Genomic DNA, 22,259 nt, shown 5'->3' on the forward strand with positions numbered 1-22,259 from the left:
CTGTTATGGTTCTTCTTGAAAGAGGCAGTTGTTTGTACTTTGGAACATTGTCAGGGTCTAAGCACCCTACAACTTCGACAATACATTCTTTTACGATTTCCAAATCGCTGAAAGGCTTTCCCCTTTTCCCGAATATGTAAGCTACTTTATCTGTTGCTTCAGTAGCATTTTGTCCGGGTCTTAATACTGCTTGAAATAACTGTCTTTGCTTTTGCTTTTCATCTTTTAATTTCTGCAATGCCACCTTCCACACCTCTCCCTCTAATCTGAAATATTTGATATCCTTATGAGTGGCATAATGCTGATAAGCATTATATTTCTTCAATGTTGATATTGCAGTATCACAAAGCAAGCGAATCATCCTATCTTTAGCAGACACAAAATAATATTGCAGTTCCCAATCCTCATCAAAAGCTCTGTTTTCTTCCTTCAGCGTTCTCTTGGTCTTCTTTGACACGATGGGCTGTTAAGTGACAAAATTTTTCAAAATAAAATAAATGTTGATACGGTTAGACTGTGTAACTATTCTCAAATTTCACTTAAAATGGAAAGCCACGTGCACTGTTGTCATAAGTTGATAAACACTGGTGTACTGGATACCCACAGGCTCTCGCCAATCAGCCTCGGGCGGGAGTGGCGCCAGTCAGGCGGGGAAGATAACGTACATTCTAGAGTCACATTATAACTAAATCATGAACATAGCAGGTGTTGAAATAGCCCTTATGACTTATCAATTTTTTAATTGTGGCGGTCAGTCTATGAGGATTATTTCGTTGAATTTACTTTTACTCTCTGGTATTTTAAATACATTCATTTTAAGATTAAAATAAAAATAATAAAGGACGAAAAAAAAACATATTGTTAGAAACGAAAATCGCTTCTCAATAATCGCTCTAGACAAATTCAGGAAAACAAAGTTTTATTAACAAGTCAAGTCTGCAGAGTCGGGCACCCTTGAAGAAAAGGCGTGCTGAGGCTTACAAAGTCTCCCATTATATACAGCACAAGTCCCTCCTCTCCTTGGCTCCAACAAGCCATGAGGTTCACATTCTTAAAAACATCATTATTTTTATCACAAAGTCTGCAACAAAAGGCTCCAGAGTCTCCAAAGTTTGTTGTTTTTCTCACCCTGTAGTCTTATCAGTCAAAGGCTTTAATCTGAAACAGATGTCTCTCAAGTCGTTCCCCCATCCTGGAGTCTTATCAGTCAAGGACTCATCCTTCCCTCCTGTGTCAATGGTTTCATCAATCAAGGGCCTGTTTGTTTTTACTCTGCTCACAAATTGTCAGCATTCTGCACAATTTAAACTAGCCTGCTTGTTTTTACTCTGCTCACAAATTGTCAGCATTCTGCACAATTTAAACTATTCTACTTTTGAGTATATAAAATGTTCTAGAAAAGAAACAAAAGTTTTGTCTTTTATTATAGACCAGTCCGTGGTCCAGGCACATCTTAAAGTTTAAACCGAAATTACCTCTCACAATTCCACCCTTTTCTTTCTTTAAGATGGGCCTGACCAAGATAAGCCCCCCCTCCCTCAAGGGCCTGGGAAATCCTTGGTTTTTCGCAGCAACATCACTTTAAGTTCCCGCGTCCCATGTTGTGGAACCACCACTGCCTGGAGTCGGGAAATATTTTTCTGAATTAAAAACTGAACACAGGGAGTTAAGCAGGGTAATACGAGAAGAAGAATCATGCCTCCCCCAACCACCAGCAACGCCGTACGCCACCAGCTACCACCTAGGAGACCATCCCACCATCCGATGCCACTAAGAGGACGCCAAGATTGTACTGGCACATGGGCCAATCTCCGAATTTCATCGGAAATTTTCAAAACCGCTTTACCATTATCGTCAATTTCTAGACAGCAGTTTGTCAGGTTAAATTTCCCGCACACACCCCCCTCCGAGGCCAACAGATAATCCAAGACAAGTCGGTTTTGATATATAGCAGCCCTCATCTGATCCTGCTGCTGAGCCAACAACTCTAGGGCCAGGGCAGTCCGGTTAGTAATGACCTCTACGACTGCTTGGAGCCTGATAATTCGATTTAGCATATAGATAGGAGTACGATATCCCCATGATCCGTCCTGTGCCCACGTAGCCGGCCCGTAGTATTCAATTATCCGGGCCGGTGGCCACTCATCCCCCCAATCACCGACTTGGATATCTCTTGGCGACCTACGCAGGGAGTCAAAGAGTTTAACTCCCAAATCATCGCCTTCCTCCTGGGGTAATAGGAAGAATTCAGGTCTTATTAGACCCAGGAAGCATACTCCAGCCCATCCCATGGGCAGTTTGGAATATGCCTGATTACCGCATATCCAAAATAGGCCATCTGGAGCAGGCCCTCCCTGCCTCACAACGTCATCCCACAACTCCTTTACCCCAGGGACGCCCTCATAAGGACCAGGACCACTGCAATTCCAGTATTCGGATTGTTGACCCCGTGGCAGAGTCTGGACAGGATTATTCCAGCATTGATTCCCCTGACAACCACCGCTCCACACTCTTTTCATGCCATCGGAAGGGTCAGCACTTAGCTCGTAAGAGGAGGCATCAGAACGTAACCGAATGCAATTTTGATGATCTCGGTGTGCAATGTACCAAGCAATATTCTCAGGCCACCATACTCGCGTGGTTGCATCCAATATATTCTGACAGGGGCTAATCCCTACCTTCACGGTCCCCTTGCCTTCAATACAGAACTGGCCCTCAGGGCTGTTTGTCAGTCTCCACCCCTGGCTTTTTCTGTCGTTGTCATGAGTCCAAGTGGTTTGCAGCAATTCCCCTATGTCTAAGCTTTGACCAGTCCACGGCCATTGTTCCGACATATGCGGCCCCCCACAGACCCAGCAATTGCTAACATTTAAAACAGTGGCTATTCTAGAGGTGAGATCAATAAACAGGTTTTGTGTAACATCAGGGAGTTCAATCTTTCCTTCTACCTCTGCGTATACAGATGGCACTTTAGGGAGCACGACCGTTCCCTGACGGTCTTGCTCTTTCCCCAACCCCCGATCAGTGATCTGTATCTTGGTCTCCTTGACTCTGTCAACCTGCTCCCTGAGCAACACGGAGGATAGGTCCCACCTCCCAGTTTTGCTAATACACACCCAGCGGTCATTTATAGGGCATCCATGGATTTTGCCACCGTATCCTTTATTATATACCTGATAATAGGGTCTCCCATCCTCCCAACATTCATGGTGTGCACTCACATCGTAACACCTATCGTCCACATAGGAATGGGACACAAATGATCCCGAATAGATTCGAATCCCAAGTCTTACTGTAGTTCGACATTTGTCACATCTCCCCTCACCCTCCCCCACATTCAGGAGTAAACTGATCAATATCCCCACCAATACAGTCCAAGTAGAGTTCATTATTGCTGTCTTTTCAGTTTTACCGACAACGGCTTGTCCCCTTGCTCGCATGTCCAGGTGCTTTCTTCTTCAGGCGGAACAGGCCCCTTTATCCTTGACGCGTGGACCCACCCTTTTTCTTTCGTCCGAACAGCTGCTTCAGTTGTTAACAGAACCAGGAACGGTCCTTCCCACCGCGGCTGGAGCTTTTCGGCCTTCCAGGTCTTAACAAGTATCCAATCTCCGGGCTCCACCTTATGCAGGAGGAAGTCGAGCGGCGGAGTCTGAGCCAGGAGACCTTTCCTCCGGAGTTCTGCAAAAGAACGGGATAAGGCCAGTAAATAGGTTCGGATAAATACATCCCCCCCTTGTAGAGTGGGACATCCATCAACCTTACTCCAATACGGCAATCCGAACAGCATTTCATAGGGGGAAACCCCGACATCTCGGCGAGGTGCCGTACGTATCCTCAATAGGGCAATGGACAGGCACTTTGGTCAGGGTAACTTAGTTTCTAACATCAGCTTAGTCAATTGGGTCTTGAGCGTGCCATTCATTCTCTCAACTCGACCCGAACTCTGAGGATGCCAGGGTGTGTGGAATTTCCATTGGATACCCAGGGTAGTACAGATCAAATGGTGTAGCTTAGAAATAAAATGCGTCCCGCAGTCGGAGTCAATAGATTCCATTATGCCATATCTCGGGATTATGTTCTCTAACAACAGTCGGGCCACGGTTGGTGCATCGGCTTTGGCAGTTGGGAAAGCCTCTACCCAGTGAGTGAAATGGTCTACTATTACTAGCAGATATTTCCATCTCTGTACTGGGGGTAATTCTGTAAAGTCGACTTGGATCCTCTGAAATGGCCTAATCGCGAGGGGCTGACCACCGGCTGGCATAGATCGCATGGCCTTCTGATTAATACGCCGGCAAGTGGGGCATCCGACTACCTCTTGTTGGGCTAATGTGTACATCCCCCTGCATACATAGTCTCTCAGGATTGTATCACACATGGCTTGCACCCCCCAGTGGGTCTGATGGTGTAATCGGTGCAGAATACCCCGGGTGATCTGTTTGTTCAGTACTTGTCTCCCATCAGGAACCGTCCACTTCCCGTTAGTATCTAGCCGGGCACCCAATTGATCCATTTTATCAATCTCCCCCTGGGTGAAGACGGGTTGTTTAGCGAGCCCTTCCCTCAACAGTATTAACGTTAACAATTGGACGGATTTTTCGACCGCTGCCCGCTTGGCTTCCTCGTCTGCCAGCCGGTTTCCCACCGCTTCCGGTGTCGACCCCTTCTGGTGACCAGGTACATGGACTACTGCAAGTTCCGTAGGTAATGCCAGGCTGATCATTTGTTCGTGAGCTAATTCTTTTCCCCGGGAAGTTATCAATCCTCGCTCTTTCCAGATTTTCCCGAAAGTATGAACGACTCCGTATGCATACTTTGAGTCAGTATATATGGTTCCCACTTTCCCTTCCAACAACTTCAGGGCCCTCTGGAGGGCGTACAACTCACAGGATTGGGCTGACCAATTCCCGGGCAGTCGTCCGGACTCAATCGCCCGTTTCGTTGCACCATCTATGACAGCATAGCCACTGTATCGTACTCCACTGATGCACCGGGAGGACCCGTCAATATACAGTTCCTGTCCCTCACCCAGCGGGGCTTCTTGCAGGTCCTCTCGGCTCTTGGTCTGCAAGTCCACAAATTCCACACAATCATGCTCCTGTTCCCCGTCTGCAGGACATCCGTACAGAAACTGGGCTGGGTTGCAACTGAGATCTTTTGCAAAATTGAGATCGTTCCCGGTCATCAAAATCGTCTCATACTTCAGGATGCGAGAGTCTGTTAACCAGCGGTGAGCCTTTTGAGCCAGTATGGCACTAACCGAATGTGGGGAGTATACTGTGATCCTTCCTCCAAAGGTAAGTTTTCGGGCCTCTTCTACTAACATTGCCGTAGCTGCCACTGCCTGTATACAGGTCGGCCATCCACATGACACAGGGTCTAACATTTTTGACAAAAATGCAACCGGCTGACGTTTCCCTGCCCGCAGCTGAGTAAGCACACCCTGGGCAATTCCGCCGGCGCTATTGACATATAACTGGAACGGTTCCTTCAGGGTGGGTAAAGCCAATACCGGAGCTCGAACCAGTTTATTTTTAATAATATTAAATCGCTGCTCCTCCTCATCTGACCAGTCCACCTTTTGTCCTTCTTGTCCCAGTTTGTCGTACAAAACTTTTACTAAAGTGGTGTAACTTTCAATCCATATCCGGCAATACCCTACTAGTCCCAGGAATTGTCTGACTTCCTTCTTCGTCCTGGGTATTGGCATACCCGTAATTCCTGATATTCATTCTGGCGTGATACGGCGGTGCCCCTTACTGACTTGATGGCCCAGATATCTTACTTCTCGCTCCACAAACTGGAGTTTTGTCCTGGAGACGCGTAGACCCTGTTTCCCCAGGAAGTTCAACAGGGCAACGGTGTCTGCTCGTACCTCCTCTTCTCTTGGTCCTGAGAGTAAGAGATCATCGACATATTGGAGCAATTGATTCTCCGCGTTACACTGAAATCCTCCTAAGATCTGCTCCAGTATTTGTCCAAACAAATTGGGTGACTCAGTGAATCCCTGCGGCAAGACCGTCCATCTTAACTGTCGCTTTCGTCCTGAGAAGGGATTCTCCCATTCAAAGGCAAAAAGGTTCCGACTTTCTTCGTCAAGGGGGCAACTCCAGAAAGCATCCTTCAGATCTATTACGCTGAACCATTCATGTTCGGGGGGAATTTTACTCATTAAAGTGTAGGGATTAGGTACCACCGGGTATCTAGCCTGGACTACTTCATTCAACCCCCGCAGGTCTTGCACCAGCCTATATGTCCCGTCCGGCTTCCTCACAGGGAGTATTGGAGTATTGAAAGGGGACATGCATTCCTCCAGTAGTCCATCTGTGATTAATCTTTCTATCACAGGTTGTAACCCCTCCCGTCCTTCCATAGCAATCGGGTATTGTTTCCTTCTTACCGGGCCTCTTCCTGGTAACATGGTGATTTGGAGAGGTTTGATGTTTAGACCCCCTCTGTTCCCCTCTCGGTACCATACTTCCGGGTCTATTTGTTGATCATCTTCTTCGGTGAGGGCGAACAACCTTACCACCATTTCCCCGTTATTTGGTACCGTTCCGATCCCTAATTTGACCTGCAAGTCTCTTCCTAACAAATTAAACACCGCCGATGGCAGTAGAAGGAGGTCTCGTTTAGTAGTTCTGTTTTCATACCCAATTTCCACGTCCTCCACCACTGGGACTTGTAATTTCTGTCCTCCAATTCCAGATACCCCCATAACTTTTCCTCCTGCTCGGGTGCCGGGGGGTATTTGGATTATACTTGATCTTTCGGCTCCCGAGTCCACCATAAATGTGATCTCCGATCCTTGGGGCCCTACTTTCAAGTTTACCAGGGGTTCCTGTCGATAGTCCTTTTGCCCCAAGGGTAGGAACCCCCGACCTCCCTAATCTTCCCCATCAGGGCGTACGACCTCACCTCCCGCTTGTAGCGGGAGCACTCCCGTTTAAAATGTCCCTCTTCATTTCAATAGTAACATCTGAGTGTCCTCTTCGTTTCCCTGTCGCGGTCTCGCGTTCCTCCACCCTTCCTTTGTTCCGGCCATGGTTCTCTTTTCCTCTGCTCTTGCCACGACTCTCCCCTTTCCTGTTTCTGCCACGGCTCTCCCTTTTCCTTTCTTCCAGCTGTCATTTGTTGCACCGTTTGCATCATTATCTTTGTCGCCTTCCTTTGCTTCTCATCGTCCCTTCTCACAAACACCTTTTGCGTCTCCCGTAGTAGTTCACTTAAAGATTTACTATCCCAATCATCCATTTTCTCTAACTTCTTTCGTATGTCTGGCCAGGCTTTTGATACAAACTCTACCCGTATGAGTTGTTGCCCCACGTCCGTCTCAGGGTCCACCCCAGCAAACTGCTGCAAATTCTTCCTAATCCTGTCTAGGAAGTCCGTAGGGGTTTCCTCCGGGTTTTGATGATTACCAAAGGCCTTGGTAAAATTGTGCCCCTTCGGGGCTGCGTGTCTTATTCCTTTTATCCAATATTCCCGCATGTCTCTCATGTTGCGCCGTCCTCCCTCCGTGTTCTTATCCCACTCGGGGTCGGTGAGGGGAAACTTCTGTTCCCCTCCTTCTCCCCCCACTCTCTCCCAGACCAAGAGCGCAGCTTGTCGTATCATCTGACGCTCCTGGCTAGAGAACAATGTTTTCATGATGGAACACATCTCTTCCCACGTGTAAGTATTCGGACCCAGGAACTGATCCAATTGTTCAGCAAGTCCCATCGGGTCCTCTAGTAGACCCTTCATCTCCCTCCTGAAATTCCGTACTTCAGTACTCGTCAAGGGAACGTTCACATATCCCGTCCTTCCCTCCTCGCCCCCCATGGGCACTTCCCGGAGTGGATTCATTCTTGCAATCGAGACAGGGTTTTGTCTGTGACCCTTTTCAGCTTGAGATCTGGTCTGTACCCTTGAGGTAGTTTGTGATTCCTCCCCATTTTCTTCCCCTTCCCCTGAATCGTCGTCACCCGAAGGAACATTTTGTGGGGCAGACGGGGTCACGTAGGGCGGCGGTAAGTGATCTAAGGGGTCCCATTCTTTCTGCCCTTTCGAGTCTTTATTAGTCACCTGCATTTGGCAAGATATCGTAACCGGCAGCCAACAAAGGGCATAATCACTTTCTTCCAGATTAACATCAGGTTTTGAATTGACATATAAAATGAGGGCTTGCCGGACCCAGTCTTCGTCAGTACCGAATCTAGGCCACCACACTGAGTCGCCCTGAATAGGTTTCTGGGACCACTTTTGACAGTATTTTACCATCTTCCTTTTAGATTTTCCCTTTCTTCCACCCTGATCCCAATTATTTAGCATTCTCCCTAACGGACTATCGTCAGGTACCCCGGGGTATGTGTCATTGTCCCTGTTTAAGCCTACCTTTCCCTTAATCACCTTAGATCCCTTATTTCCCATTTCCGAGGACTTCGTATTTTTCCCGTGATAATCTATCACAATGTAGCCAATTCCCGGACCTTCAGTCCCGTGATCGCCCAGGTTCCTTTGCAGGCACCCCCGGTCTTTGGATTCCTGTGTCCTACGTCTCTGTGACACAAATCACAGGCACCCCGTAGGTACACGTTCCTCCTCAAACACGGTCTCTGCAAAATCCCTCACAGGCGAGCCCCGGTCTCTAGATTCCTGAGTCCCACGTCTCTGTAGAAAAAAATCCACAGGCACCCCGTAGGTCCCCAGTCCTCCGGAAACACGGTCCCCGCAAGTTTTGTCTTACCTGGGTTCGGTGCACCGAAATTACTCGATCGTTAACCGTCCCCACTGCCTCGGGTACACCCCTCCTTTGTTTTCCTGAGCCTCCCGGATATCACTCGCTCAAGCCGCGCGGGGCGACAAGCAAGGAATCAGGGACTGCCGAACTCGGCAGGGTGCACCTTCTCCGATATCCTTCCTCAACTCCCCTTGCGGCCGGAGTGTTGATCCCGGATGACGAGCCCCCAAGTTGTTAGAAACGAAAATCGCTTCTCAATAATCGCTCTAGACAAATTCAGGAAAACAAAGTTTTATTAACATGTCAAGTCTGCAGAGTCGGGCACCCTTGAAGAAAAGGCGCGCTGAGGCTTACAAAGTCTCCCATTATATACAGCACAAGTCCCTCCTCTCCTTGGCTCCAACAAGCCATGAGGTTCACATTCTTAAAAACATCATTATTTTTATCACAAAGTCTGCAACAAAAGGCTCCAGAGTCTCCAAAGTTTGTTGTTTTTCTCACCCTGTAGTCTTATCAGTCAAAGGCTTTAATCTGAAACAGATGTCTCTCAAGTCGTTCCCCCATCCTGGAGTCTTATCAGTCAAGGACTCATCCTTCCCTCCTGTGTCAATGGTTTCATCAATCAAGGGCCTGTTTGTTTTTACTCTGCTCACAAATTGTCAGCATTCTGCACAATTTAAACTATTCTACTTTTGAGTATATAAAATGTTCTAGAAAAGAAACAAAAGTTTTGTCTTTTATTATAGACCAGTCCGTGGTCCAGGCACATCTTAAAGTTTAAACCGAAATTACCTCTCACACATATTAATAAAAAATAAAAGATTTGTTCTGCAAAATTTGGATTCATTCAAAAGGCCACACACAATGACCTAGAAGGCCGCAGGTTCCCCACCCCTGACCTAAGCAATCTAAGAATGGGATTAGTAAACCTTGGTAACCATGTCATTTTGATAAACAAATCTATAGTGGATGTGCAAACCGTAAATCATCCTCATTACTTGTTGTGTATTGCAAGAAAAAATATTAGGTGATCAATCTCTGCCAATGAAGGTGGGAACATATCTATAATGTACAAATGGAATAGATGGTGGATGGAGGACTTACATTTTACATTGTAAGATTTATTTTCATTATTTCAATGGCAAAGTAGGTAAGACAAAAAACCTCTTGGTGAAGGTCTCATAATACTTTGTATCAGCAAACTTAAGTCATGATCTGATATACCAGTTTGACCCCCTCAGGGAACAAATAACAGCCTCTCGGCCTCTGGGTCACAACACTCATCTTACATTTACTGAGCTGTCTGTTTACTTACCACCGCAGAAGTGAGAGCGCTGACAGCAAACAATACAGATTTTAATAAAAGCACCTGGTAGTGGCTGCGGGCTTGATAGGAGATTAATTAGGACACAATAGTTCCAGCAGCAATGCTAAGAGAGAATACCTTCAAGCATTGTAGCAATGCCATGAGAGATCCTTCCAAGTTGAAACATTCGGTGTCTGAACGTATTTTATTTTGAGGAATTTGTAGACAAAGCTACACAAACATATGGTTTTTGCACAGCAATGCTTAAATTTAAACCAAAAATAGTCAGAAGGTAAAACGGTATTGAACACCTTGGACTGAAACATTTTGTCTTCAATCAATAAGGTCTCATTTTACCTGGGATTCTGGAGGTATCACGGTCTTGCTATGCTCAAATTAAGCATCTCACAGACGCTGATCCAGTAGAATGTCAATTTGATTTCTATGCCAAAATGAGACTACTAGATATATTATAGAATAAAACGTGCTATCATGATTCACTGGAGTAGTGCACTGGAAATCAAGTCACGCTATTTCCAAAGTTGCCACAAATGTGCTGGCATTTGCCTAATTTATGTTAAATTTATTTATGCTAAAACATAACTTATGTTTATTTTGATAAGAAAATAATCAAACAGGTTTTTTTTAAAACCAATGGCTAAATATGAAATATTACCTATAACCTATAAGGGGCAGCATGGTGACTCAGTGGTTATAGCATGGTGACTCAGTGGTTACCACTGCTGCCTCACAGCGCCAGGGACCCAGGTTCAATTCCAGCCTCTGGCGACTGTCTGTGGGGAGTTTGCACATTCTCCCTGTGTCTGCATGGGTTTCCTCCCGCTGTCCAAAGATGTGCAGGTTAGGTGAATTGGCCATGCTAAATTGCCCATAGCATTCAGGGATGTGTTGGTTAGGTGCATTAGTCAGGGAAAAATGTAGAGTACTAGGGTAGGGGAATGGGTTTGGGTGGGATACTCTTCAGAGGATTGGTGTGGACTTGTTGAGCCAAATGGCCTGTTTCCACGCTGTAGGGATTTTAAGAATTCCATAACTTAACTCTATCTCTTTTTTAAAGTTTCCATACACATACAAACAGACACACAAAGAGCCTAGACAAGCCACAAGTATCGTGACTGGAGAAGTAACACAAAATGTCAGAGAAGCGCAATTCTGGCACCAGTCAGGATCATAGAAATCATGGAGTTGGCTTCATTTAGCTTTTTTTTTTGACGACTTCTGATTCTTTACTCATGATGTGAGGTTGTGGATACACTGACTCTCAATCTTTTACTCACTAGTTGAGGAATCATGCTTTCAGTGCTTTCGAGAGAGGTTTCTCCCCTTTTCCTTTTGATAGGGATATTGCAGACGGATAAAGGTGAGGGAGAGTAGGCAACCACTGGCGATTTTGTTTTACTTTTTACACAAAAGAGAGAGAGAGAGAGAGAGCAATCAATGCTTTCTCTTTGCCACCGGTTGTTTCTGCAGTATTGTCCAGAGTTCTGCAGAATTTTCCTGTACATCCTTGTTCAATGTCCATTAGAACAACATAATTACTTCCTGAACATTGCAATCAAAATCTAAGCATGATGGGATAGATGAATCTGCTGTGAGACAATGAACAATGGTTTCATAGTCGTTGAATGAACAGGTTTTTCATGTCCATCATTTTTTATTACAGGGTTATTGGTTTGGGCTGTAGATTCGGCACCTTTACCTCTTGCTTTAAACAAATCAATGATTTCTTTATCACAATTGGATTTCTCCTCTGAATTGACTAACATCTCTTCTGCATCAACCAAAATTTTCTTCCAGAATTCATTATTAAATTTTATATGCCAACCTTCTTTGTATAAAGTTGAAACTGTCCTGAAAGGAATAGCATTTGGAAATCATGTTGTCATCTCTGTACATTGGTGTTCCACTTTTAATACAGATAATGGTCTTATCATTCTATTAACGCTTCACTGAATCTTCCGTCAAAAACTGGGAATGGTGTTAAAGATGCTGGTTTGATTACATGTTGAGCATTCCCTCCTACCTCCAACCAGATAAGTAGGACATGGTTTACAGTTAAAAATCAGATGACACCAGGTTATATTCCAACAGGTTTATTTGGAGGCACTAGCTTTCTCCTGACCCAGAGGTAGGGACACTACTGCTGTGTCACAAGAGTTTTTCCATTACAATATAAACTGTCATGTCAGCTGATTGAACTCCTGATCTATTCACTGAGCCTCAGTTAATGAAGACGTTCTAAGTACTTCCTTTGTGTTATGTCCTCCTTTGAGTAGAGCTTCAGCTACCCTAACATCAGTTTACAGTATTATTTTGACTTCTGGTCATAAACTTTGTTTAGCATTGTTCTGATGATCACAAACTGTGGAAAAATACCTAGAACCTGCTCTTGCAACAGTGGTGTCTCTTCTGCCTCTCTCAAACTTTCTGTATTTATCCATGAAGCTATTAATTTTAACTATCTATAGTTCAGGTTAAAAGGATGTACATCATCACAGACACTGATGAACTGGTTCTGTGGCTGTTTTTTACACCTTCCAATGCTTTGTTAATGACGTGAGGCTGTGGATACACCAACTCTCAGTTTTTTGTTCATTTATTAAGGTTAACCCTTTTGGGACCCAAGATGGTGGCGATCTAGGAGGATCGCACTGCAGAGCTCCGCATCGCAGCACAAGTGGGACTAACTTTTAACCTGCCCAACCCGGACCATTGCGATATCCTGGGAATCCAGAAAGATTGTGGAGTCCCAAGAAACATATAAAAGTTAATTTACCTGCATTTCCTGCCGTCCAAAGGGAGGAGGAGCGTCCAAGGTCAGGTCTGCAGCCCAGCCTGCAGGTCCTCGGACTCGATTACTTTCCAGGCCCTGGTGAATGAGCTCATGAAATCTCATGAGATGTTGGGGAAACAGATTGAAGGGAAGCTGGTTCCAATCTCTCTCATGCTGCAGAATCATGAGCAGCAGCTGGGAGAAGAGGACGGATAAGGTGGAGCACGGGGTCACAGTGGTGGAAGCTGATGCCAGTTCATCCAAGGATAGGATCCCGAGAGATGCAGGTCCGTAATTTGCACGACCAAGTGGATGATCTTGAGAACAGGGGCAGGATAAAAAAAATCATGTCATCGGTCTGCTGGAGGGTAAGGAAGGAGAGCAGCCTGCAGAATTTGTTGAGGATGACTGCTGAAATTTCTAAACTTGGAAGCTGGCATGAGAGGATTGAAGATAGAGGGGGCTCACCAGGTCGCAGCGTGGAGGTCAGGTCTGGGTCAAAGTCCTCATCCTCTCATGGTGATGTTCCATCACTATAGGGATAAGGAGAGAATCCAGGGGAAGGATCCGAAGGCCCTACTTTACGAGGGCTCTAAGATCACGTTCTTCCAGGACTTCTCAGCGGCGGTGATCCAGAAACGAAAATCTTACGACAGTGTCAAGAGAAGACCGAGGGAGCTTGGGATTCAGGACTCCCCGAGGTATCTGGCGGTGCTCCGATACACCTTAGATGGATTTGTACATCTTTTCGACATGTTGGAGAAGGCAAGAGACTTTGTGGACAAATTAACCTAATCTGAACAAATTTAGTATGTATAAGTAGTGTTGTTTCGGTATGTCTTTATCGTCTTGCAAAAGAAATGGAGCAAGTCTGGTTGGAGCTTTATTCTTCTATTTTTTCTATTGATGATAATTTGGTTTAAACTGTACTTGGCGGCGGTTGAGAAGTATATTTTCAATTTCTAAGTTAAAATATATCAAAGGATGGGTGGGGTATTTACCCCTTTTTTTCTTTAAAAGCTTTTTATTTTATTCACATTGGTATTCTATGGTGTGTTTACTTTCTTTTCTGCTTGTGTTTGCAGTGTGGCTGTAGCTGGGAGAAATGAAGGTGGATGGGATGGGTAGATGCCTACTTATGGGCAGTTTGGGATGGGTAGTTGCCCCCTCTGGGTAGGGGGTGAGTTCCTCTATTCAGTGCTGTTGGCACTTTATATGTTGGTTTTTTTTTTAGTTTTTGTTGTTTTTAATTTTTAGTAGTTTTGTTGGTTTGTTAAATGTAGTGGTCTTAGTTTATGTGGTTTATATGTTCCGTGGATCATGTGACTCTAAGATTCAGCGATTTGTGGTTCGAGTTCCTCCTTTCTGGAATTTAAATGTTATTGCAGAAGGTTATGGCTAATGACTTGATTAAATGGAGTACCTGGAATATCAAGGGAAGTCACTCACCAATTAAGGAGAAGAAGGTACTCTTGAGTCTTAGAAAGGAGAAAGTTGCTTTGTTACAGGAGACACATTTGGATAACAAGGAGCATCTGAAATTACAGCAGAATGGCTTTAACCAAGTATATTTTTCATCATTTAATACCAGAAGTAAGGGAGTGGTTATATTGGTAAGGAAGAATCTCCCAGTTAAGTTACTAGAGTGTGTTAAAGACACACACGGGAGGTATGTAATTCTTAAAGCTTTGATAAATGGGGGAAAATATGGTGTTTTAAATGTGTATTAGCCTCCAGCTCACCCTCTTAAATTTTTGGTAGATGCTTTTTCTAAACTGATAAGTCTCGAGTCCTAGCACATCATTATAGTGGGAGATTTTAGTTTGTCTCATGGATCCCACAGTAGACAGGTTGCCCAAAGGCCCTCATATACCCTCTGTACAAACTAAACAATTAGTGGGTCTGTGTGTGGAGTTAGGGTTGGTGGACGTCTGGAGGCATCTCCACCCTACAGGCAGGGATCTTACGTTTTCTCCAATCCGCACAGATGTCACATCAGGATTGATTTTTTTTCTGACCCCTGTGGCATCTTGTACAATTGGTAATATTACCATCTCCGATCGCGTTCCAGTGTAACTGTTACTTAAGATGAAGGACGCTATAGTGGGCCCGAGGCACTGGTGAATGGATTCCTTTATCCTTAAGGATAATAAGTTTGTGGAGTATTTCTCTAGGGAATTTCGAGCATTCCTAGACATTAACTCAGGCTCAATTAGTAGCCCATCCGTCCTTTGGGAAATTGCCAAAGCCCCTGCTAGGGGGTTAATTATTTCCTTCTCTGCCAATAGGATGCGGCAGAAGGGTGAGCAGCAATGTCTCCTTGAAGCACTGTTGAAGTCAGCCGGGAAAGCCTACTTTGACAGGCCCTTGTTGGTCAACCTACAGAGGATTATGGGGCTGCGGTCTGCATTGAAGTCTGCGCTCATGCAGACAGCAAAGAAGGAGCTAGCTTTTGCAAAGCAAAGATTATATGAGCGTGGTGACAAGCCAGACAAATACTTAGCATATCTTGCCAGGAAAAGGAGTGCCCCACAAGCCATTACGGTGATTAGGGAAGGGTCTGGGAACTGAACATGTGACTCTAAAAAGATTAATGTGGTGTTCCAGAGATTTTACTCTAAGTTATACCAATCCGGGGGTTGTGAGGAGGGGCAGGCCAAAATGGAATCATTTTTTAAGGATCTGGAGCTCCTGGGCGTAACTCCTGGACAAGAGTCCTTTCTCAATGCCCCCTTATCAGAGCAAGAAGGGCAGGAAGCTGTGAGGCAGCTTCAGAGTGGAAAGGTGCCCAGTCCTGATGGACTTCCCAGTGAATTCTCCAAGGAATTTATAAACATACTGTCGTGATTCATACAGTCATGATTGTCTCCCACCATCTCTGACAGAGGCCAATTTTTACTTATTCTTAAGAAAGGGAAGGACCTTCATACAGGCCCATGTCACTCTTAAATGTGGACTTTAAAATCCTCTCTAAGACTCTTGTGCTAAGGCTGGAGACTGTGTTACCTTCTATTGTTAAAGACGACCAGACAGGCTTCATAAAGGGCCGCAGATCCTCCAATAATGTTAGGAGGCTGCTTAATGTATTTACAAAGAACATAGAACATAGAAGAATACAGCGCAGTACAGGCCCTTCGGCCCTCGATGTTGCGCCGATCCAAGCCCACCTAACCTACACTAGCCCACTATCCTCCATATGCCTATCCAATGCCCGCTTAAATGCCCATAATGAGGGAGAGTCCACCACTGCTACTGGCAGGGCATTCCATGAACTCACGACTCGCTGAGTAAAGAACCTACCCCTAACATCTGTTCTATACCTACCCCCCCTTAATTTAAAGCTATGCCCCCTTGTAATAGCTGACTCCATACATGGAAAAAGATTCTCACTGTCGACCCTATCTAAACCCCTAATCATCTTGTACACCTCTATCAAGTCACCCCTAAACCTTCTTTTCTCCAATGAAAACAGCCCCAAGTGCCTCAGCCTTTCCTCATACGATCTTCCTACCATACCAGGCAACATCCTGGTAAACCTCCTCTGCACCCGTTCCAGTGCCTCCACATCCTTCCTATAGTATGGCGACCAAAACTGCACACAATACTCCAGATGCGGCCGCACCAGAGTCTTATACAACTGCAAAATGACCTCAGTACTCTGGAACTCAATTCCTCTACCAATAAAAGCCAGTACGCCATATGCCTTCTTCACCGCACTATTTACCTGGGTGGCAACTTTCAGAGATCTGTGTACATGGACACCAAGATCCCTCTGCTCATCCACACGACCAAGTATCCGACCATTAGCCCAGTACCCCATCTTTTTATTACTCTTACCAAAGTGAATCACCTCACACTTAGCTACATTGAACTCCATTTGCCACCTTTCTGCCCAGTTCTGCAGCTTATCTATATCCTGCTGTAACCTGCCACATCCTTCCTCACTGTCTACAACTCCTCCGACTTTCATATCATCCGCAAACTTGCTCACCCAACCTTCTAACCCCTCCTCCAGGCCATTTATAAAAATGACAAACAGCAATGGTCCCAAAACAGATCCTTGCGGAACACCGCTAGTGACGGCACTCCAAGTTGAACCTTTGCCATCAACTACTACCCTCTGTCTTCTTCCAGCCAGCCAACTCCTAATCCAAACCTCCAACTCACCCTCAATGCCATACCTCCGTATTTTTTGCAATAGTCTACCATGGGGAACCTTATCAAACGCCTTACTAGAATCCATATACACCACATCTACCGCTTTCCCCTCGTCCACCTCCTTCATCACCTTCTCAAAGAATTCAATAAGGTTTGTGAGGCACGACCTGCCCTTCACAAAACCATGCTGACTATCCTTGATCACATTATTCCTATCCAGATATTCATAAATCCAATCCCTTACAATTCTCTCTAAGATTTTGCCCACAACAGAAGTGAGACTCACCGGCCTATAGTTACTAGGGTTATCCCTACTCCCCTTCTTGAACAAGGGAACCACATTTGCTAGCCTCCAATCTTCTGGCACTACTCCTGTAGACAACGAGGACATAAAAATCAAGGCCAATGGCTCTGCAATCTCCTCCCTTGCTTCCCAGAGAATCCTAGGATAAATGCCATCAGGCCCAGGGGACTTATCTATTTTCACCCTTTCCAGAATTTCCAACACCTCTTCTCTACATACCTCAAAGCCATCCATTCTAATTAATTGTGACTCAAAAGCATGTCAATACAGGGATTTATGATTTCTCTAGATGCAGAGAAGGCATTTGACCAAATTGAAAGGTCTACCTTTTTTATACTCTGGAGCGGTTTGTTTTGGGCGAAGTCTTTATTAGATGGGTAAAGGTTCTCTACAGTGACCCTCTCACAGCGGTCATCATCAATAGGGTATGATCAAACAATTTTAACATTTTTTGTGGCAGCCAGCAGGTCTGTCCCCTTTCGACATGCTTTTTATGTTGGTGATTGAACCATTGGTGGAGGCCATTTGTGGGGATCCCAATATATCAGCTCCAGAAGTGGGGTCAAAATTCCATAAGATTTCGTTGTATGCGGATGATGTCCTAACTTCCTTGTTAAATCCAGCAGTTTCAGTGCCTTGCCCGATATAATGCACCTCCACGTTTGGTGCTTTTTCAGGGTACAAGATTAATTTTGCGAAATCAGAGGCCTTGCCTATGGGTGGTCTTACGAAGGGGCAAGATCTTGAGGGCGACAATAGATTCCCATTTAGATGGTCACTGCAGGGGGGGGTTTGTGTATTTGGGCATATTCATTACTCCAGTTCTGGATCGCTTGTCAAAGCTAAATTTGTTCAATTATTTGACAAAATTAAACAAGACCTTCAAAGGTGGGAGGCGTTTCCGGTCTCGTGGTTGGGTCGGATAGTGTTTATTAAGATGAATATTCTCCCCCGTTTGCTATACCCTATACGGATGCTCCCCCTGATTTTCAATAAGCAAACTCTCAGGAGGCTGAATGGCTGGTTCAGCTCCTTTGTTTGGCATCGTAAACTGTCCGTCAATAAATGAGCTAACCTGCAACTGCCTCACAGATTGGGGGGAGTGGACCTTCCAGACATTAAAAGTTATCAACTAAGCTTGCTTTTATCCTATGTGAGTGATTGGGCTTGTGGGGATCCTCTGTCAATATGGTTAGATATCGAAGCCTTCCAGGCAAGGTGCCCCCTTACCAGTTTGCTGTTTTTGGACAAAATGAGGACAGTTAGGGAACTTTGCCATAACCCAATAGCCATCAATACTGTTAAAGCATGGAGGGCAATTCAGCAGAGGGAAGGGAATTTGGCAAAACGTCTTAGTGGGTATGCCTGGTTTTCAACTGTGGATGACAGATTCAGGCTTTAAGTGTTGGGCACGAGGGGTGTGTCTTGCATGGGCGATTTATTTGATGGAGACGTAATGATGTCCTTTGATCACTTAGCACGGAAATACGAGCTATCTAATAGGGAACTCTTTCGTTTTTTTCAAGTTAGGGATTTTATTCAAAAACAGACTACACTTTTGACTGATTCCTACAATCCGACATAGAGAGGGGGTGCTCAGTGCTAAGAAGACACTTTCTGTCAGCACTTTATATCATCAGTTGGGGGGTGCCTCCTCAGATGAGTTCGATCGACTCTGCAGGGTGTGGGAGACAGGGTTGGGTGTGGAACTTTCCTCAGAAGCATGGGAAGATATTTGGGAAAATGCAAGGAAGATATCAATTTGTAATAGGATCCATGCTTTACAACTGAAGATTCTCCACAGGGTCCACTTGGCCCCGGACCGTTTGTCAAAATTTAAACCAGGGGTATCTTCAACGTGTCCCAAGTGCAAGGTTGGTATGGGCACTCTTACCCACTGTCTCTGGTCTTGTGGTAGGCTCCAAACATATTGGAGTGCTGTGGCGGGTGCAATAAAGGGGATTTTGGGTGTATGGGTGGAGAAGGACCCGATTTCTCCTCTTCTGGGCCTGCCCAGTGCAGATGCGCATAAGAGAAAACTTTCCAATATCCTCATTTTCTGCTCAAGAAAGAATATCTTGCAAGGTTGGGTATCCGAAACCCCCGGGCCTGTCGGGTTGGCGGAAAATTGTTATGGAGCATATTCCCTTGGATTTTCTCTCACAAATATAGTACACCACAAAACTGAGAATTTTTATAAGACATAGCAGCCCTTCTTGGAATATCGGGATACAAATTTATCTGCCACAATAACAATGGCTTTTATATTGCCGTAACGGTTATGCTTTACAAGTCTATTATCTGGGGAGGAGGAAGTGTGAACGTATGAGTGTCTTGTTTGGCTGAGCTGAGTTATTACTATTTATTAGTTTGTTGTTGGTTATTATTTATTTATTTAGTTAAATAGCTAGTTTTTTTTTAATTCTATATTTTTCTGTATATGTTTATACATTTGTACATGAGGGTGGGTTGGGGTTGTTTTGAATTGTATTGTTTTGCATTTGTTGTAATATTAAAAATCTATTTTTTCAATAAAAATATATTTTAAAAAAAGATTCACCCTTTCAGTGAATCTAAAGGTTTTTTTTTTCCTCCCTTTCCCTTTTGCAGAGGCCCACAAAGGTGAGGGAGAGGAGGTAGACACTAAGGAATTAAAGAAAAATTCTCCACACAGATGAATGCGTGTGGGAGTGTGTGGTGGGTACTTTCTCTTCATAGGCTGATGCCTTTGCTGTGTTGTCCACACAGAAGGCTATTGCTACCTGTCCAGGAACCAATCAAGCACATGTTACTATGCTGGGGCCTTCTTAACCCACAACAATTGGTCCTGATCCAAAAGCCAATCAAAAGTTCGATGCTGGCCAAAATTGCCCATGCACAGGTAGTGTCAATCTGTCCAGAATACTCCCGAACTGCTTGAATAAGGAAACATTTTGAATAGATCTCAGAACATGTTCCAGTAACTTATTTTTAAAACAGCAAAAGTCTTCTTACAGTTTCCTTGGCTTAAAGCGATATCTTTTTCCCATTTTGGTCCACACTCAAAAAACAAAGTAATCTTTACAGTACTGCCATTGAAATTAAAATGTAATCAATTACTTTCTTACAATTCATTTCATTTTATAAAAATCTTTTTGTTTCTTATTTTCCAAATATCTGTTTTCCTAACTTTTCCAACAATGCCTGCAATACTTTGAGAATTCTACTGCACAATTATGTGAAGTAGATAAGTCAGTGCTTATAATTTGAAGTTAATTTGATTTTACATATTGGAAAGGCTATTATACTCTGACCAGTCAGTGATCTGAGCAAGAATTAACATGTTTACCTTGGTGTCATTGTTGTAAAACAGGAAAAACCAGCAAAACTTATAATCTTCTTCAGGGCTCACAGTACACCAGACATAATTTAACGTGAGTCTCCAGATATTCATTTCCAATTTAATTTTCTGCCTTCATTCATTATATTAGTGCACATAATAGAAAGCTCGCCACAACAATTCAACTGGAAACAAAATCATACGCATCAATTGTTTCAAGCTTGGGAACATCCTGGATCTTGGATGATTTAGCCCTCTCCCTGACTATTTGTCATGTAATATATGGAAACAAAATTTTGTATCTGCTCAGAGTTCTGAGGAAGGGACATTGGACCCAAAACATTAACTCTGATTTCTCTCTGCAGATGCTGCCAGACCTGTTGAGCTTTTCCAGCAATTTTGGTTTTTATTTCTGATTTCCAATTTCTGCTTTCTTTCAGTTTTATGTGGCATTTAATATTTGAGCTAGAGATGGAAGATCCTAAAATAACACTGAAGTGGTGTGAAGAGTTCTGGAAATGGTCCAAGCACTTGGCAGATCTATTATTTCTGCCTTTGTTTTTAATGGCTCGGTTTTTAGTGAGTAAGAAGATTCATGTGTTTCGGAAACAATACCTAATGTTTTAGATTAGATAATGTAGTAAAGGAAAGGGTAATCACACTTTCACATTGTTCCATTGTAGTGTGATACCAAAGATTATCCCATTATTCTAATATCTGTAGTTTGATTCTGCAGGACCATGTGACAGAAGAATGTGAACAGCTGGAAATCCTAGCATTCAAAAGTTTCTATACTGTAGTGATTGGAATGAAATCAGCCAGGTGGACCACAAGAGTATGACTTCCCTGATTGGGGCTGTTAATCTGGTCTAATCAGGGAACCCTCTCTGACAGATGTAAACAGGAGTGTCAGAGGTTCTGATCGCTCTGAGGGAGCTGGACCAATGTGAAGGACTCTCCACATGTAACTAAAGGGTGACTAGGTGTCAGGATATCAGTCTCTGTGGAGTTATTTCAGTGGTGATGACAGAAAGCACACTCCTGAAGAAATTCGCTTGTAACCATTGTCTTTGAGTTGGGATAAGCATTTCTGGCATCATGCCATTATTTGGGAAGCTTGACTCATTTGATCCTGCTGTTGAAGACTGGCCCAGTATGTGGAAAGAATATTATTTTTTCTGTATAAGTGACATTGGGTCAGATGGAAAGCAAGAAGTAATTCTTCTGACACCTTGTGGTGCTTCAGCTTTTTCGGTTATGAGGAGCCTAAGTTTCTCTGAAGCACCATATACTAAATCCTTTAAAAAGTTGACGGATTTAGTTAAGGAATATTATGACCCCAAGGCTCCTCTAATTCTGAGATGCTATTGGTTTTATTTGCTAATTCAAGAACTGGAGGTATCCATACTGGGATTTTTGACTAAGTTAAGACCACTGGAAGAGACATGTGACTTTGGTTTACCCCTTAATGAGAAGCTGAGAGACTGTTTGGTATATGGGATTAATGATGTAACCATGCAAAAGCGCCTATTAGCGGAAGCTCAATTGAACTTCAAACAGGTATTATAACTGGCTTTATCATGGGAAAATGGAACAAGTGGAGCATATGAGTTGCACAGTATTCTGATGGAAATGGACACCCTTGTCAGTCCA

The 22,259-nt window shown here is 44.2% G+C and overlaps 1 protein-coding gene across 1 annotated transcript; it reads right to left on the minus strand.

The window, feature by feature from the left end:
* Positions 1–885: 885 nt before the first annotated feature.
* Positions 886–9,517, minus strand: LOC148145294 (endogenous retrovirus group 3 member 1 Env polyprotein-like). Its single transcript, XM_088000487.1, has 2 exons — positions 8,732–9,517; positions 886–3,681 (listed from the first exon to the last, which is right to left on the minus strand). The coding sequence occupies exon 2, from the start codon at positions 3,438–3,440 to the stop codon at positions 1,539–1,541; it is 1,902 nt and encodes a 633-aa protein (XP_087856613.1). The 5' UTR covers positions 3,441–3,681; positions 8,732–9,517; the 3' UTR covers positions 886–1,538.
* Positions 9,518–22,259: the final 12,742 nt, after the last annotated feature.

This window comes from Chiloscyllium plagiosum, unplaced genomic scaffold, assembly GCF_037043375.1.
Source record: "Chiloscyllium plagiosum isolate Xiang-an unplaced genomic scaffold, Cpla_swu_hap1 HiC_scaffold_25, whole genome shotgun sequence".
NCBI lineage: Eukaryota > Metazoa > Chordata > Chondrichthyes > Orectolobiformes > Hemiscylliidae > Chiloscyllium > Chiloscyllium plagiosum.

Coding starts and splice junctions, on each gene's coding strand:
- LOC148145294 (XM_088000487.1), bottom strand. CDS start 3,440: ATGCGAGCAAGGGGACAAGCCGTTGTCGGTAAAACTGAAAAGACAGCA.